Genomic DNA, 15675 nt, shown 5'->3' on the forward strand with positions numbered 1-15675 from the left:
AGGCTCTAATCTATGGATTTCACATGACTGGGGGGGAAAAAAATGGGCCTCAGGATCTCTTCAAGGTACACTACATGACCAAAAGTATGTGGCCACCTGCTTGTTGAACATCTCATTCCAAAATCATTGGAATTAATATTGAGATGCCCCCCCTTTACTGATTTAACAGCCTCCACTCTTCTGGGAAGGCTTTCTCAACAGTATTTACCCCCAAGCCATAAGAGTCCTGAACAGATAATCAAATGGTTACCCGGACTATTTGCATTGTGTGCCTCCCCAACCCCACTTTTTACACTGCTGCTACTCTCTGTTTATTATATATGCATAGTCACATTAACTATACATTCATGTACATACTACCTCAATCAGCCTGACTAACCGGTGTCTGTTTGTAGCCTCTCTACTGTATATAGCCTGTCTTTCTACTGTTGTTTTATTTCTTTACCTACCTATTGTTCACCTAATACCTTTTTTGCATTATTGGTTAGAGCCATTAAGTAAGCATTTCACTGTATGAGCTACACCTGTTGTATTCAGCGCATGTGGATGGATTAGATTGGATTTGATAGTTTTTTTTGTTAACAGTAATATTAAAATGCCTAAGTTCTTGATTAATACCATATAATTTTATTTGATTTATTTAGTCAGGAGAAATCAGAGACTAGGGTCTCATTATCAAAGGTGCCCAAGCTGAGCAATACAACTGTAAAATTATGAAATAATATAAACAAAAGTTACAACTTTCAACATTATTTTTTATTTAACTAGGCAAGTCAGTTAAGAACAAATTCTTATTTACAATGAGGGCCTAGGAACAGTAGGTTAACTGCCTTGTTCAGGGATTCGTTCTATCAACCTTTTGGTTACTGGCCCAACACTCTAACCACTAGGCTACCTGCCACCCCAAATTACAACCACAATTTCTTAATTCAGTCAAAACATATGCACCTCTCATTCAACACATCTAATACTAGTCTCAAATTGTCCTGGCAGCAACAAGGAATCAAGACGCAAGGAGTTCTGCAGGCTATTCCAAGATGAGTCGTCTTCCTCATGAAGGGAATGATGACGCAATCATTGCGAGACAGAGGGAATGTTGGTCCTCAACTCGTGGCTCAGATACTTCTTTCAGGGTAAATGGGGTTAGCCCTGAGTTAGCTTGCCGCGGAGCAGGTTAGCTCTGAAGGATTAGTTGCCATATAAAAATGTCTAAAAGGTAAACCACTTTTGTGTCACCAGCTAGCCCGAGTTAAAGTCAGTTGTCCAAAGTTAGCTCGCTATGACTCTTCTATCTTGTGTACAACACTCGTCCTGAGTTGAGCCTTGGGTCTTTTGTAGGCCGCCCTGTGTCCAATAACAGATACAGAACACCTCACACACAAAATTGAAAAGTGTGAACCAACACACAACACAAAACTGTGGCTCACAAATCCTAAGCAACCTGCCATGTAGTGAGTACATGTTGTTTGAAGCACAGTAGACCAATATAACTACAGTAATTTAGCAGGTGTCAAAGCTGCTGGAAAACCTTCCTAGTGCATATGTGAATTTCAGGATGTGACGATGCTCATTTGAATTTCTTAGCTTTTCCAGCTTTTGACCAGTCAACATTTTTTGTGATTTTATTTAAATAGGTTTATATTTTAAAATCACAATAGTAAATTATATGGCAAAAAAAAGTATGTTCATTTAGGGAGAAGGTGGGGATACCAGGACAAAAATCACTATTAAGACATCATTCTTACATTGAAAAGACAATTATGGCAGAGACAAGAATGAAAATACATCTTCACATAGTTTTAATAGTGCAGCATAACATTGAAAAGGGACTTACGGAACAACAAAGACAAACAAAAGATTCACTTTCACCCATTTATTATTATTTATTTTTTTACATTGTTTTTGTGCATGTTCCCAAGAATAAATAGAACATCGCTCAGAGATGCACAAAAACGATATAACATTTGAAAATGGGTGAATCTTCACATCAAAAGAGCTTGTGATGATACAGTAAACTATGATAATCACACTTTTATAAATCAGCATACATCTTTTAAAAAGAGATCCATTAATAAAGGAAGGGACATTATCAAAACAAAATCTGATTGGACAAAGTAAAAGTACCTGAGAAAAAAAAAACTACTGTATACGATATATGCACATTCCGTAAGCACCATTGATTGTTTTTTTGAATTTTTGAAAACATACACATTTTAAAAACATGAGTTTTGAAAAAATTACAAACAATGCACTTATGTATCTGGCACCCTGCCCATCGATAAGAAACTCCATAAATGGATGATATGATCATTTGTTTCATATCTACATTTTAGCTTACCGATGATCATATGATGTACAGTTCCAGAGTTCCTGTTTTTGCAAATATAAATAGACTACAGGAACCCCATGAATTAAACAACCAAATACATCTCACAGCTGATTTCCTTTGTGCATTAATCACAGCTGATAGTGACAAAAGCTATTGGCTAAGGTATACATTTTTTTTTGACAATGTGAAAGTAAAAACTGAGTTAGACAAAGTTAAAGATGGCTCAAGGGGCTGAACTTTTTTTTTTTTTTTTTTACAGTTTTACAGGGCAAGTAATTACTTCCTGCAATTATCGCCAGTCATAAAATGTGTCCTATCCATACCGAGCACTGGGAAAACAGTTCTGTACACAGGTTGACAGTTGATGGAAAAATATTGATAACATGCTCCTTGTCATGGTGTACAGGAAGGGTTACAGAGACAAAAAAAACTAAAAATATATGCTTTTACTCATCAAATGAAATCAGCAGCAGAATAAGAGTGAGTGGGTGATTGATTTGCATTGTAGGTGCTGATCAAACAAAATGTGTCTAAAATAGAATTGTTGGACATACAAACATTATCATGGCATAAATTTTACCATTAAACATAATTTTTGAACGATAATCAAATCAGATAAAGTCTCCATTCATGGCTCCTAATGCCCACCGAGGAGTGGTAGAAATGATAAAACAGATCATTATTAGGTAATGGTCTCTATTAAGACTAAGGGAACTTAATTGGATGGTAAAATAGTGCTTTTGTTAAACATACTGCAAAATCTATTTACTTGGTCTGTCTTAAATCCATGCCACCTTTTTTAGTGTCATAACATGTTAAGATTTACACAAACAAGTGGAGTAAAACATCTGAGAACATCGAAGCTATTATTTGTATAGAAGGGTCATTATGTGAAATACAAACTAAAGTAACAATGTATTTGCATTTCATGACGTAGTACAGTACTTACACCTGTTTGGAGATGGCATCTGTTTTCAGTTGAAAAGGCAGCAGCATTTAGAACTTTTGTTTTGCAGCTTAGTTTAGTTGAGGGGTTAGTCTTAGTTCACATTAGAACGCATACAAACGTCTTCATCACAGATTTCCTTCATGATCCAGCATTGCCTGGCTGCCAGGGGCCAGAGATAGAGGGATGTAGAGTATGGGGGAGAAATCAAAGGCGGTAGTCAACAGCTGTGCTCAGCTCTCTTCTAATCTCAAACTTCAGATACTGCTTGTTCACAGTGATTCTGAGCAGGCACTGCACAAATGGACCTGTATTTAAAAAAAAGTGTCCTAGAGTAGCATTGCTGATATAGTGCAGGTCCCCTGTGTCCATATAATCATAGTCATTATGATTTAAAGGGCTAAACAAATCCTATATCAATACTCCTACTCTGAGACCATTTATGAATATGGACAGATCTGTAAATCGGATTCGTAAATCACCTAAACAGCCTGATAATGAAGTACATTACCAACTTTTTACACCCATACTATTTCTAGATGAACAGGTCTGAATTGTGCTTGCTCCAAACCCACACCTGTGAACAAGCAGTGAGGCTATAGAAAACCAACAAGAGGATACATCTACATTAGCCAACCAACAAGAGGATACATCTACATTAGCCAATCAGAGCACTTTTCCCCTCACGACAAAAACAACACCTTTGCTTTTCTCCTTATGGTCTGACTGAAGCCTCTGTCTCATTATTTAAAAACTTGTACCATTTCAAGTGGCCACATGACAGTATGAGCCATTGATAAAAGGCTGGCACTTTCAGTACCATAAAGTCCTTCTTTTTACACAACGAAATCCGACATAACAAAACACACTGCTATGTTTCTGTCCCCAGGTGGGTTTCCCCCGAGTCGCGTCAACGTTGTACAAAGGAAAAAGAGTTCATCTTGTAGAGATGGATCGGTCATCTCCACACTGCAGAGAATATATAGGTTGAATGAGAGGCACTGGGGGTAAGGTCTCTGTTTGGTCGTTTTGAGATTGTCACTTCACCTTCTGCGCACTGCTCTGCGCTGTATTCACCATCTGGTGAGAGAAAGACACACATTTGAGGAGTATACCTAGTTTTCTCTATTGGAGACCAATATAAACAGACTCACCCATGCACCGCACATTTTTCTGTAATGGACTTTACTCTGTTATAAAATGGGCGAGATGAGAGACAGCCATTTCGTGTGTCTGTTATTGACTCAAATGATCACATTTTCCATCTTGCCGGTGGTTGGGCTGTTTGATGTCCCAAGAAGGGTACAAATGGATGTACTCCTACATTTTGATCATAATGATAAGTCATAATTTTTGCTATGGAAACCACTGACAGCCTTCAGCTGGTTTCTTTGATAAAAACCTAGCTACATCATTATCAGCATAAATCCAGCAGAATACTAGGAGGGTACTTATCAGACAAATCCTGGATAAGCCTGGAACCTCAGAATAGGATAGGAATAATATCCTTGGGTAGTTCTAATACAGCATTCACCAATGGCACATCTATGAGACACCATGTCTTCATTTACAATGTATCGAAAACGAATAACAGGGAAAACAAATCAAAAAATCTTTTTTTTCATGGTAAAATCCAGATTCCTTGGAGTGGGTGGGCGATGGTCTAATCTAAAATATTTACATTATGAACATCCTCTACGTCATGTCCTACCTCTCTCACTCGACACTATGTATAAACATTTAATAAAGTAGGCCTAGATAAATGCATAACAGATGCTCAAAGACAAACAAGTTGTGATTATAAGAAGCGAGTTAATCCAGTGTTTTCCTGATGATGTGGCAAATAGCATTGGACAAAAATAGATCACGTTTGTGTCTCTTATGCAGCTATTCATCAATACTATAAATTGACCATTCTCTGTATACTACTTGATTGGAAACACTAGTTTGTAAATAACAGTTCTAAATAAAAATTAAAAAAACATTCATTATTATTTCACAGGTAACCTCAGATTGTAACAGGGCGTAAAAAAACAGGAAGTTGGATGTCTCCTTACCTTGTGATTGGCTGGTGCATCACAAGCAGAAGCTTTCATTGTCATGGGAGACGGTGTGTAAGGGAATAAGGCTTTCACACTGTTCGCAGTCTTCTGGCAATCTGACGGAAGAGGATTATCATGATCATAATCACTACCTGAATGGGAACAACTAGCATTCAGTTGAAAATTGAGGGCCGTCACAATAATGCAAATAAATTAACGTCATAAAGGCAAACAAATTGAAATACAACGATCTCCACAAACCTAAAAGTAACCAACGCTAACCATTGTCCTTGATTCAATGTCAGGGAAGAGACTTTATAACAGAGATTTGGATAATATAAGAGTGATTCTCTGTGTGTGTGCGTACATGCATGTGTGTGTTTACAACTATTGTGAAAGTAAAACTTTGCAAAGCATCGGCCAAGTTAACAGCACAATACAAAGAGTAGCAAGTGGTTTCCCTAGTACCTTTGAATCCGGTGTTTCGAGCGGCATATAAAGGCAAACACTCTTCGTAGCGCCACCATAACAGGGTCCCAGTTGTTGTAGTGACATAACAGAGTGGCGATGAAGAAGGAGAGGAATACGGGAACCGCTCCAGCGAAAAACAGCCAGGAGAAACGCACCTGGGGACAGAAACATAGCAGTGATAGCTGCTTAAATAGCACATTTATAGAAGGAAGGGCCAGTTGCCTAACAATGGGTCAGAAACATTATCCAATATTTGCAATGAACTTACGGTTTTAAGAAAAGCTACAGGTATAGCAATCCCAACCATCTCAGGACTGATTTAAAGAAGAGTAGTGCATTGTCTTGACATCTCAACTTTTTAAACTATTGCCACACAAAAATATATGCTAATTTGAAACTTAGCATATACAGACAAAGCTCTCTCATCACATTCCTAGGTGATACCCTGTCACAAAACAGAATTACGCTAAGTGGCATGTGACATAGCATCCATCACAACCCAGTCCCACTATTAGACCAATGAACCATTTTTACACAACACCTTTGGTAGACCAGTCATGCTAAAGAGTGTGACGGCAACATGTGTGTCTGGCAATAATAGTGCCCCCTCTTACCTTCTGCATGCATATGTCTGCTATGATGGAGAGTGGGATAGTGAGGCTGAGGGCCAGTGTGCCTATTAAGGAGGAGGTGAGAAAGCAGCCCCTATGGAAAGAAGTAACAGACAACATTATAAAGAACACAAGCAATTCAATCAAATGCTAGCTTTAAGCAATAATTCAAATGTTTATCACTCGGGCACAACTCTGCATAACATCCTATAGCAGTCTTCAACCTTTTTCTTGGCCAGGGACCCCTTCCCAGGCACACCGGCGAACCACATACATTAGCAAAAATAAAACATTCCCGCATCTTGTCTTATCAGGTGAAATGAGCAGAGGGGCGGCAGGGTAGCCTAGTGGTTAGAGCGTTGGACTAGTGACCGGAAGGTTGCAAGTTCAAACCCCCGAGCTGACAAGGTACAAATCTGTCGTTCTGTCCCTGAACAGGGAGTTAACCCGCAGTCATTGAAAATAAGAATTTGTTCTTAACTGACTTGCCTAGTTAAATAAAGGTAAAATAAAATACAAATTTGGTAGATAATTTTGACCTCCAGTCCCCACAATATAATCAAAACTCTAACAGCCTATTTGCAAGAAAGGTAACTCCAAACACATTTTCGCTAAGAGCAGCTGTTTAGCTGGTTAAACAAAGCCCATGTGAAATATTCTAGTGAGTGTAATAGGCTCCAATTGGGGGCCCCAAGGGCTCTCTTGTGGGCCGCAGACCCCCGGTTGAATACCCCATGGGGCCGAATCTTAACTCGAGATCTGTCCGGGTAACTCTAATTTTCGTGAATATCTCCCATTGAAATCAATGCATGATTTACACACAAGGCCAATTTATGCACACAAATATCAAGTTTGGATTAAAGAAACAGGTTTTTGAACAGTGTGTGTTTCCACACAGTGTGAATAGCAGAGCAGACAAGGTGTAGTGCACATAATTCAATCGTTCAATCCATCCATCAACCGACACGCACCAGAGCCAGAGGAACTCGGAGAGCACGGTACCGATGAGGCCGTTGACGAGGATGTAGATCCACACGAGCTTGCTGGGCAGCTCAAAGGCCTCGAAGCCTGTGTAGTGAAGCACAAGGAACCCTGGCCACAGGAGGAGCAGGTTGAACAAACCCACAAACCCTAAGAGATACAGATAACAGAAAATAACAACTATATTACTACTTATATGTTATTAACATTTATCACTATTCACAGGTAAAAATGTTACAAGTTACATATTACTAACATTCAATAATATAATTAGGGATGCCATAGGATTTTTTAAGTATCTAGTTAATCACATGCTTTTCTGTGCGATTAACTCCATCAATCTCTTTTTTTTCAATTGTTCAAATTTGAACTTAAAGTATATATATATATATTTAACATCCCATTGAGTTGCATTCGGAAAGTATTCAGACCCCTAGACTTTTTCCATACTTTGTTTGACTATTTAATAAATGTTAGAATTTTTTCATTTATTTTTTATTTCACCTTTAACCAGGTAGGCAAGTTGAGAACAAGTTCTCATTTACAACTGTGACCTGGCCAAGATAAAGCAAAGCAGTTCGACATATATAACAACACAGAGTTACACATGGAGTAAAGCAAACATACAGTCAATAATACAGTAGAAAAATAAGTCTATATACAATGTGAGCAAATGAGGTGAGATAAGAGAGGTAAAAGGCAATAAATAGGTAAATACAATATAGCAATTAAAACACTGGAATGGTAGATTTGACAGTAGATGAGTGTGCAAAGTAGAAATAGAAATACTGAGGTGCAAAGGAGCAAAATAAATAAATACAATAGGGGAAGAGGTAGTTGTTTGGGCTATTTATAGATGGGCTATGTACAGGTGCAGTGATCTGTGAGCTGCTCTGACAGCTGGTGCTTAAAGCTAGTGAGGGAGATAAGGGTTTCCAGTTTCAGAGATTTTTGTAGTTCGTTCGAGTCATTGACAGCAGAAAACTGGAAGGAGAGGCGGCCAAAGGAGGAATTGGCTATGGGGGTGACAAGTGAGATATACCTGCTGGAAAGTGTGCTACAGGTGGGTGCAGCTATGGTGATCAGCGAGCAGAGATAAGACGGGACTTTACCTAGCAGGGTCTTGTAGATGACCTGGAGCCAGTGGGTTTGGTGACGAGTATGAAGCGAGGGCCAGCCAACGAGAGTGTACAGGTCGCAGTGGTGGGTAGTATATGGAGCTTTGGTGACAAAACAGATGGCACTGTGATAGACCACATCCAATTTGTTGAGTAGGGTGGAGGAGGCTATTTTGTAAATGACATCGCCAAAGTCGAGGATCGGTAAGATGGTCAGTTTGGCAGCATGAGTGAAGGATGCTTTGTTGGGAAATAGGAAGCCAATTCTAGATTTAACTTTGAATTGGAGATGTTTTATGTGAGTCTGGAAGGAGAATTTACAGTCTAACCAGACACCTAGGTATTTGTAGTTGTTCACACATTCTAAGTCAGAACCGTCCAGAATAGTGATGCTGGACAGGCGCGCAGGTGCAGGCAGGTTGAAGAGCATGCATTTAGTTTTACTTGTATTTAACAGCAGTTGGAGGCCACGGAAGGAGAGTTGTATGGCACTGAAGCTCGTCTGGAGGGTTGTTAACAGTGTCCAAAAAAGGGCCAGAAGTATACCGAATGGTGTCGTCTGCGTAGAGGTGGATCAGAGACTCACCAGCAGCAAGAGCGACATCATTGATATATACAGAGAAGAGAGTCGGCCCAAGAATTGAACCCTGTGGCACCCCCATAGAGACTGCCATAGGCCCGGACAACAGGCCCTCAGATTTGACACACTGAACTCTGTTGGAGAAGTAGTTGGTGAACCAGGCGAGGCAATCATTTGAGAAACCAAGGGTGTTGAGCCTGCCGATGAGGATGTGGTGATTGACAGAGTCGAAAGCCTAGGCCAGGTCAATGAATACGGCTGCACAGTATTGTTTCTTATCGATGGCGGTTAATGTATCGTTTAGAACGTTGAGCGTGGCTGAAGTGCACCCATGACCAGCTCTGAAACCAGATTGCATAGCGGAGAAGGTATGGTGGGATTCGAAATGGTCGATGATCTGTTTGTTAACTTGGCTTTCGAAGACCTTAGAAAGGCAGGGTAGGATAGATCTAGGTCTGTAGCAGTTTGGGCCAAGAGTGTCCCCCCCTTTGAAGAGGGGGATGACCGCAGCTGCTTTCCAATCTTTGGGAATCTCAGACGTCAGTGGTTCAACAGGCTAAGCTTGATGCCCTCAATCTCACACAAATTATCAGGGGTTGAAACCATTTCTTGGGTCGTTGGGGGTTGCAACAATTTCGGCAGATCATTTTTAGAACGAAAGGGTTCAGATTGTCTAGCCCGGTGATTTGTGGGGGTCCAGATTTCTCTGCTCTTTCAGAACATCAGCTGACTGGATTTGGAAGAAGGAGAAGTGGGGAAGGATTGGGCAAGTTGCTGTGGGGGGGTGGCAGTGCTGTTGACTGCGGTAGGGGTGGCCAGGTGGAAAGCATGGCCAGCCGTAGAAAAATGCTTATCGAAACTCTCAATTATAGTGGATTTATCGGTGGTGACAGAGTTTCCTAACCTCAGTGCAGTGGGCAGCTGGGAAGAGGTGCTCTTATTCTCCATGGACTTTACAATGTTCCACAACGTTGAGTTGGTTAAGGGCAGTCAGGTCTGGAGAGAACCAAGGGCTATATCTGTTCCTGGTTCTAAATTTCTTGATGCGGTCGATATCCTTCCAGGATACCCGGGCATGGTCGATTAGAAAAACCTTCTTGCTGAAGTGTTTCAGGGAGCGTTTGATAGTGATGAGTGTAGGTCATTTGACAACTGACCCATTACGGATGCAGGCAATGAGGCAGTGATCGCTGAAATCTTGGTCGAAAACAGCAGAGGTGTATTTAGAGGGCAAATTGGTTAGGATTATATCTATGAGGGTGCCCGTGTTTACGGCTTTGGGGTTGTACCTGGTAGGTTCATTGATAATTTGTGTGAGATTGAGGGCATCACAGTTTAGGTCACCTAGCAGCATGACACAATACCCCTTAATGACAAAGCGAAAACAGTTTATTGACATTTTTGCAAATTTATAAAAAATTAAAACATACCTTATTTAAATAAGTAAATTAGACCATTTGCCATTAGACTCAAAATTGAGCTCAGGTGCATCCTGTTTCCATTGATCATCCTTGATGTTTCTACAACTTGATTGGAAGTCCACCTGTGGTACATTCAATTGATTGGATACGATTTGGAAAGGTCCCACAGTTGACAGTGCCTGTCACAGCAAAAAATCAAGCCATTAGGTTGAAGGAATTGTCCATAGAACAAGAGAGGATAGTGACAAAGCACAGAACTGGGGAAGGGTACCAAAAATTCTGCAGAATTGAAGGACAGAGCTCCAGAGTTCCTCTGCTGAGATGAGAGAACCTTCCAGAAGGACAGACAACCATCTTTGCAGCACTCCACCAATCAGGCCTTTATAGCCAGACGGTAGCCACTCCTCAGTAAAAGGCACAACAGGCCACTTGATGTTTGCCAAAACACACCTAAAGGAAAACATGATTTTCTGGTCTGATGAAACCAAGATTAAAATCTTTGGCCTGAATGCCATGTCTGGAAGAAACCTGGCACCATCCAAGGTGAAGCATGAGTGGCAGCACCATGCTGTGGGATTGTTTTTCAGCGGCAGGGACAGTCAGGATAGCGGGTAAGATGAACGGAGCAAAGTACCGAGAGATACTTGATGAAAACCTGTTCCAGAGCGCTCAGAACCTCAAAACTGGGGCGATGTTCACCTTCCAACAGGACAACAACCCTAAGCACACAGCCAAGACAACACAGGAGTGGCTTCGGGACAAGTCTCTGAAGGTCCTTGAGTGGCCCAGCCAGAGCTCAGACTTGAAACCGATCCAACATCTCTGGAGAGACCTGAAAATAGCTGTGCAGCGACTCTCCCCAACCAACCTGACAGAGAATGAGAGAATCTGCAGAGAAGAATGGGAGAAACTCCCCAAACACAAGCTTGTAACGTCATACCCAAGAAGACTTGAGGCTGTAATCGCTGCCAAAGGTGCTTCAACAAAGTACTGAGTAAAGATTCTTAATACTTTTGTGAATAATAATATATAATAATATAATATAATAATAATATATGCCATTTAGCAGACGCTTTTATCCAAAGCGACTTACAGTCATGTGTGCATACATTCTACGTATGGGTGGTCCCGGGAATCGAACCCACTAACCTGGCGTTACAAGCGCCATGCTCTACCAACTGAGCTACAGAAGGACCACTGAATGTGAAATCAGTTCTTTATTTTTAATACATTTGCAAAAAAAAAAAATTAAAACTGTTTTTTCTTTGTCATTATGGGGTATTGGGTGGAGATTGATAAAAAAACAACAACGATTTAATCCATTCTACAATAAGGCTCCAACGTAACAGAATGTGGAAAAAGCATGTTATTTCCATGACAGACTGACCAGGTGAATCCTATGATCTCTTATTGATGTCACCTATTAAATCCACAAAAATCATCGTAGATGAAGGGGAAGAGACAGGTTAAAGAATGATTTTTAAGCTTTCAGACATGGATTGTGTACGTGTGCCATTCAGAGGGCGGCAGGGTAGCCTAGTGGTTAGAGCGTTGGACTAGTAACCGGAAGGTTGTAAGTTCAAACCCCCGAGCTGGCAAGGTACAAATCTGTCGTTCTGCGCCTGAACAGGCAGTTAACCCACTGTTCCTAGGCCGTCATTGAAAATAAGAATTTGTTCTTAACTGACTTGCCTGGTTAAATAAAAATTGGGCATGACAAAATATCGGTTTGTGTGTGTCAAGAACTGCAACATTGCTGGGTTATTCATGCTCAACAGTCTCCTGTGTGTATTAAGAATAGTCAACTTGACACAACTGCATTGGAGTCAACATGGGCCAGCATCCCTATGGAATGCTTTCGACACCTTGTAGTCCATGCCCCGATGAATTGAGGCTATTCTGAGGGCAAGTGGGTGCAACTCAATATTAGAAAGGTGTTCCTAATATTTTGTACACTGTGTCTTTTGATTATAGGGGAAGAAAACACCAAATAAACTCTATTCTAAGACAATAACAACAGATCAGGTCTAAGTTCTTGTAAAATATCATACAACTATTAATAGATCTAGCCTACTTATCCATGTTCTTCAACATGCACTAGTTGCAAGATGATACTACTAGAACTGGGATAATTGGCTTAAATCATTTGACATGAGAACTACAACAAAAAATGTAGCTAAATTGAATGGATATTCTGATTAAAATCATTGTGGGAAATTTAGAGTTGAAACAAGAGGAATTCAAAAGTTTTGCTGTTATCTAAAGAAATGCCTGGGAATGTGCTGATGGATGAACTTTCTGTACGTTTTCGTTCAAGATTGTTGCTCAAAGCTGCACGCATAGTGGATGTTTAAGCATCACAAGAGAAACTGGCAGCTATACAGCAGCTGTTAGTTGCCGAGACCGAGCGCACACAGCAGAGAGACGGAAGAGGAAGAGAGGTATTCCACTCATCACATGTCTGGTTACATTACAGCACGTGAACTAAGCAGACCAGACCCAGCTGCTAATCCATTGGTGTCTTTCCTTACGTTGCCATGTGCATAATAGCAAAGTTAACCAGTATATTGGGATTGAGAACAGTGAGGAGGAAACAGCTCGACTTAGACAGGCTAAGAAAATGTAGGAAAACCAAACTTAATTCGGTCTATAATCAATAGCCTAACTGGTAAATATGCCTGGCTTAATGATCATCCATATATCTCTAGAAAAATAAGACAGATCTTGCACCTGTTGCCTGTTTGAGTGGTTGTTTAATAGCCTACTGATTCCAAGAGCACCAGGCCTCATGCAACGGTAAAATGTATGATAAAGCCATATCACAGATTTGGCTGTTTTTGCTCTTTGCTATGCTGTAATAAAGGCTTTCATTAGAACAAACTGGTAATACTTATTTAGTGTTATTTACACTGTTCCAAATAGGCAATCTAACATCGCCCGTTTGTCACACAATAAAAGCACGCAGCTCTCGCTCTTATACCCTCCTTTTTCTTGATCTCCTTTTATTGTTATTATTACAATTATTATTATGATCATCATTATAATAATAAGTAATGTTGTTGTCATTAGTAGGCTTTGTATAGTAGCCTTGTATAACCACCATCGAGCTGTAGGCATGTCCTGTTCAGTCTTAGTACCGTAACTTACTTATTTATATACTTCAATACATAGGCTACTGTATCAACCAAATCATCAAATCGTATTGGTCACATACACATGGTTAGCAGTTGTTAATGCGAGTGTAGTGAAATGTTGTGCATCTAGTTCCAACAGTGTTGTAATATCTAACAATTTCCCAACAACTACCTAATACAGACAAATCTAAAAGGGGTGTATGTACATTTAAATATATGGATGAGCAATGGCCGAGCGGCATAGGCAAGGTGCAGTAGATTGTATAAAATACAGTATATACATATGAAGTAATATAAGATATGTAAACATTATTAAAGTGGCATTATTTAAAGTGACTAGTGATTCATTTATTAAAATGGCTAGTGATTGGGTCTCAAGGAAGGCAGCAGCCTCTCTGAGTTAGTGATTACTGTTTAGCTGTGACATCGGGTGTTGTAGGTGTCTTGGAGGGCAGGTAGTTTGCCCCCGGTGATGCGTTGTGCAGACCGCACCACCCTCTGGAGAGCTGTTGCGCCTTCTACACCACACTGTCTGTGTGGGTGGACCATTTCAGTGGACCATTACGGACAAACTGAAATGGTCCACCCACACACACAGTGTGGTGAAGAAGGCGCAACAGCTCTCCAGAGGGTGGTGCGGTCTGCACAACGCATCACTGGGGGCAAACTACCTGCCCTCCATGCCGAGAAACTTAAAATCTTTCCAACTCCACTGCTGTCCCTTCTATGTGGATAGGTGGGTGCTCCCTCTGCTATTTACTGAAGTCCATGATCATCTCCTTTGTTTTGTTGACGTTGAGTGAGATACTGACACTTCCTGACACCACACTGAGTGCCCTCACCTCCTCTCGGTCTCGTCATTCTTGGTAATCAAGCCCACTACTGTTGTGTCGTCTGCAAACTTCATGATTGAGTTGGAGGCGGGCATGGCCACGCAGTCGTGGGTGAACAGGGAGTACAGGAGAGAGCTGAGCACGCACCCTTGTGGGGCCCCAGTGATGAGGATCAGCGAAGTGGAAATGTTGTTTCCTACCTTCAACACCTGGGGCGGCTCGACAGAAAGTCTAGGACCCAATTGCTCAGGGAGGGGTTGAGACCAAGGGCCTCCAGATCGATGAGCTTGGAGGGTACTATGATGTTGAATGCTGAGCGGTTGTCAATGAACAGCATTCTTACGTAGGTATTCCTCTTGTCCAGATGGGATAGGGCAGTGTGCAGTGTGATGGCGATTGCATCGTCTGTGGACCTGTTGGGGTGGTACGCAAACTGAAGTGGGTCTACGGAGGCCGGTATGGTGGAGGTGATATGATCCTTGACTAGTCTCTCAAAGCACTTCATGATGACAGAAGTGAGTGCTTCAGGTGTAGTTAGTTCAGTTATCTTTGCCTTCCTGGGTACAGGAACAAGGGTGGCCATCTTGAAGCATGTGGGGGCAGCAGACTGGGATAAGGAGTGATTGAATATGTCTGTAAACACACCAGCCAGCTGGTCTGCACATGCTCTGAGGATGCGGGCAATGGTTGGTGTTTGGGCCAGAAGCCTTGCGAGGTTTAACATGGGGGTCGGCCGGCGCAGTCCTTGTTTGTGAGCCACAACGGTGGCACTGTATTATCCTCAGAGTAGGGCAAAGAAGGTGTTTAGTTTGTCTGGAAGCATGACGTTGGTGTCCGTGACGTGGCTGGTTCTTTGTTGTAGTCCGTTATTTCCTTTAGACCCTGCCATTTCCTGCAGACCCTGAATTACGACTCCACTTTGTTCCTGCACCGGTATTTCGCTTGTCTGATTGCCTTGCGTAGGGAATAACTACACTGTTTATATTCAGCCATATTTCCAGACCTCTTTCCATGGTTAAATGCGGTGGTTTGCGCTTTCAGTTTTGCGCGAATGCCGCCATCCATCCACGGTTTCTGGTTAGGGTAGGTTGAATAGTCACAGTGGGTACAACATCCCCAATGCACTCGAAGTCAGCGTATAGATCGATGTTGTTATCTGAGGCTGACCGGAACATATTCCAGCCCGCATGATCAAAACAAACTTGAAGC

General features: G+C 41.3%; 1 protein-coding gene across 2 annotated transcripts in view; it reads right to left on the minus strand.

Annotated features, from left to right (window-relative positions):
* Positions 1-1776: 1776 nt before the first annotated feature.
* LOC118385914 (solute carrier family 35 member F5-like) overlaps positions 1777-15675 on the minus strand; it is a 38841-nt gene continuing 24942 nt past the window's right edge. For both annotated transcript variants that reach the window (XM_052521916.1, XM_052521917.1), the window contains exons 12-16: positions 7371-7530; positions 6403-6493; positions 5786-5943; positions 5333-5433; positions 1777-4355 (exon numbers count right to left, since the gene is read on the minus strand). In XM_052521916.1, the coding sequence (XP_052377876.1) occupies positions 5352-5433; positions 5786-5943; positions 6403-6493; positions 7371-7530 (491 nt within the window). In that variant the 3' untranslated portion in view covers positions 1777-4355; positions 5333-5351. The remainder of the gene's footprint in view (positions 4356-5332; positions 5434-5785; positions 5944-6402; positions 6494-7370; positions 7531-15675) is intronic.

The sequence above is a fragment of the Oncorhynchus keta genome, chromosome 7 (assembly GCF_023373465.1).
Source record: "Oncorhynchus keta strain PuntledgeMale-10-30-2019 chromosome 7, Oket_V2, whole genome shotgun sequence".
In the NCBI taxonomy this organism is placed as follows: Eukaryota; Metazoa; Chordata; class Actinopteri; order Salmoniformes; family Salmonidae; genus Oncorhynchus; species Oncorhynchus keta.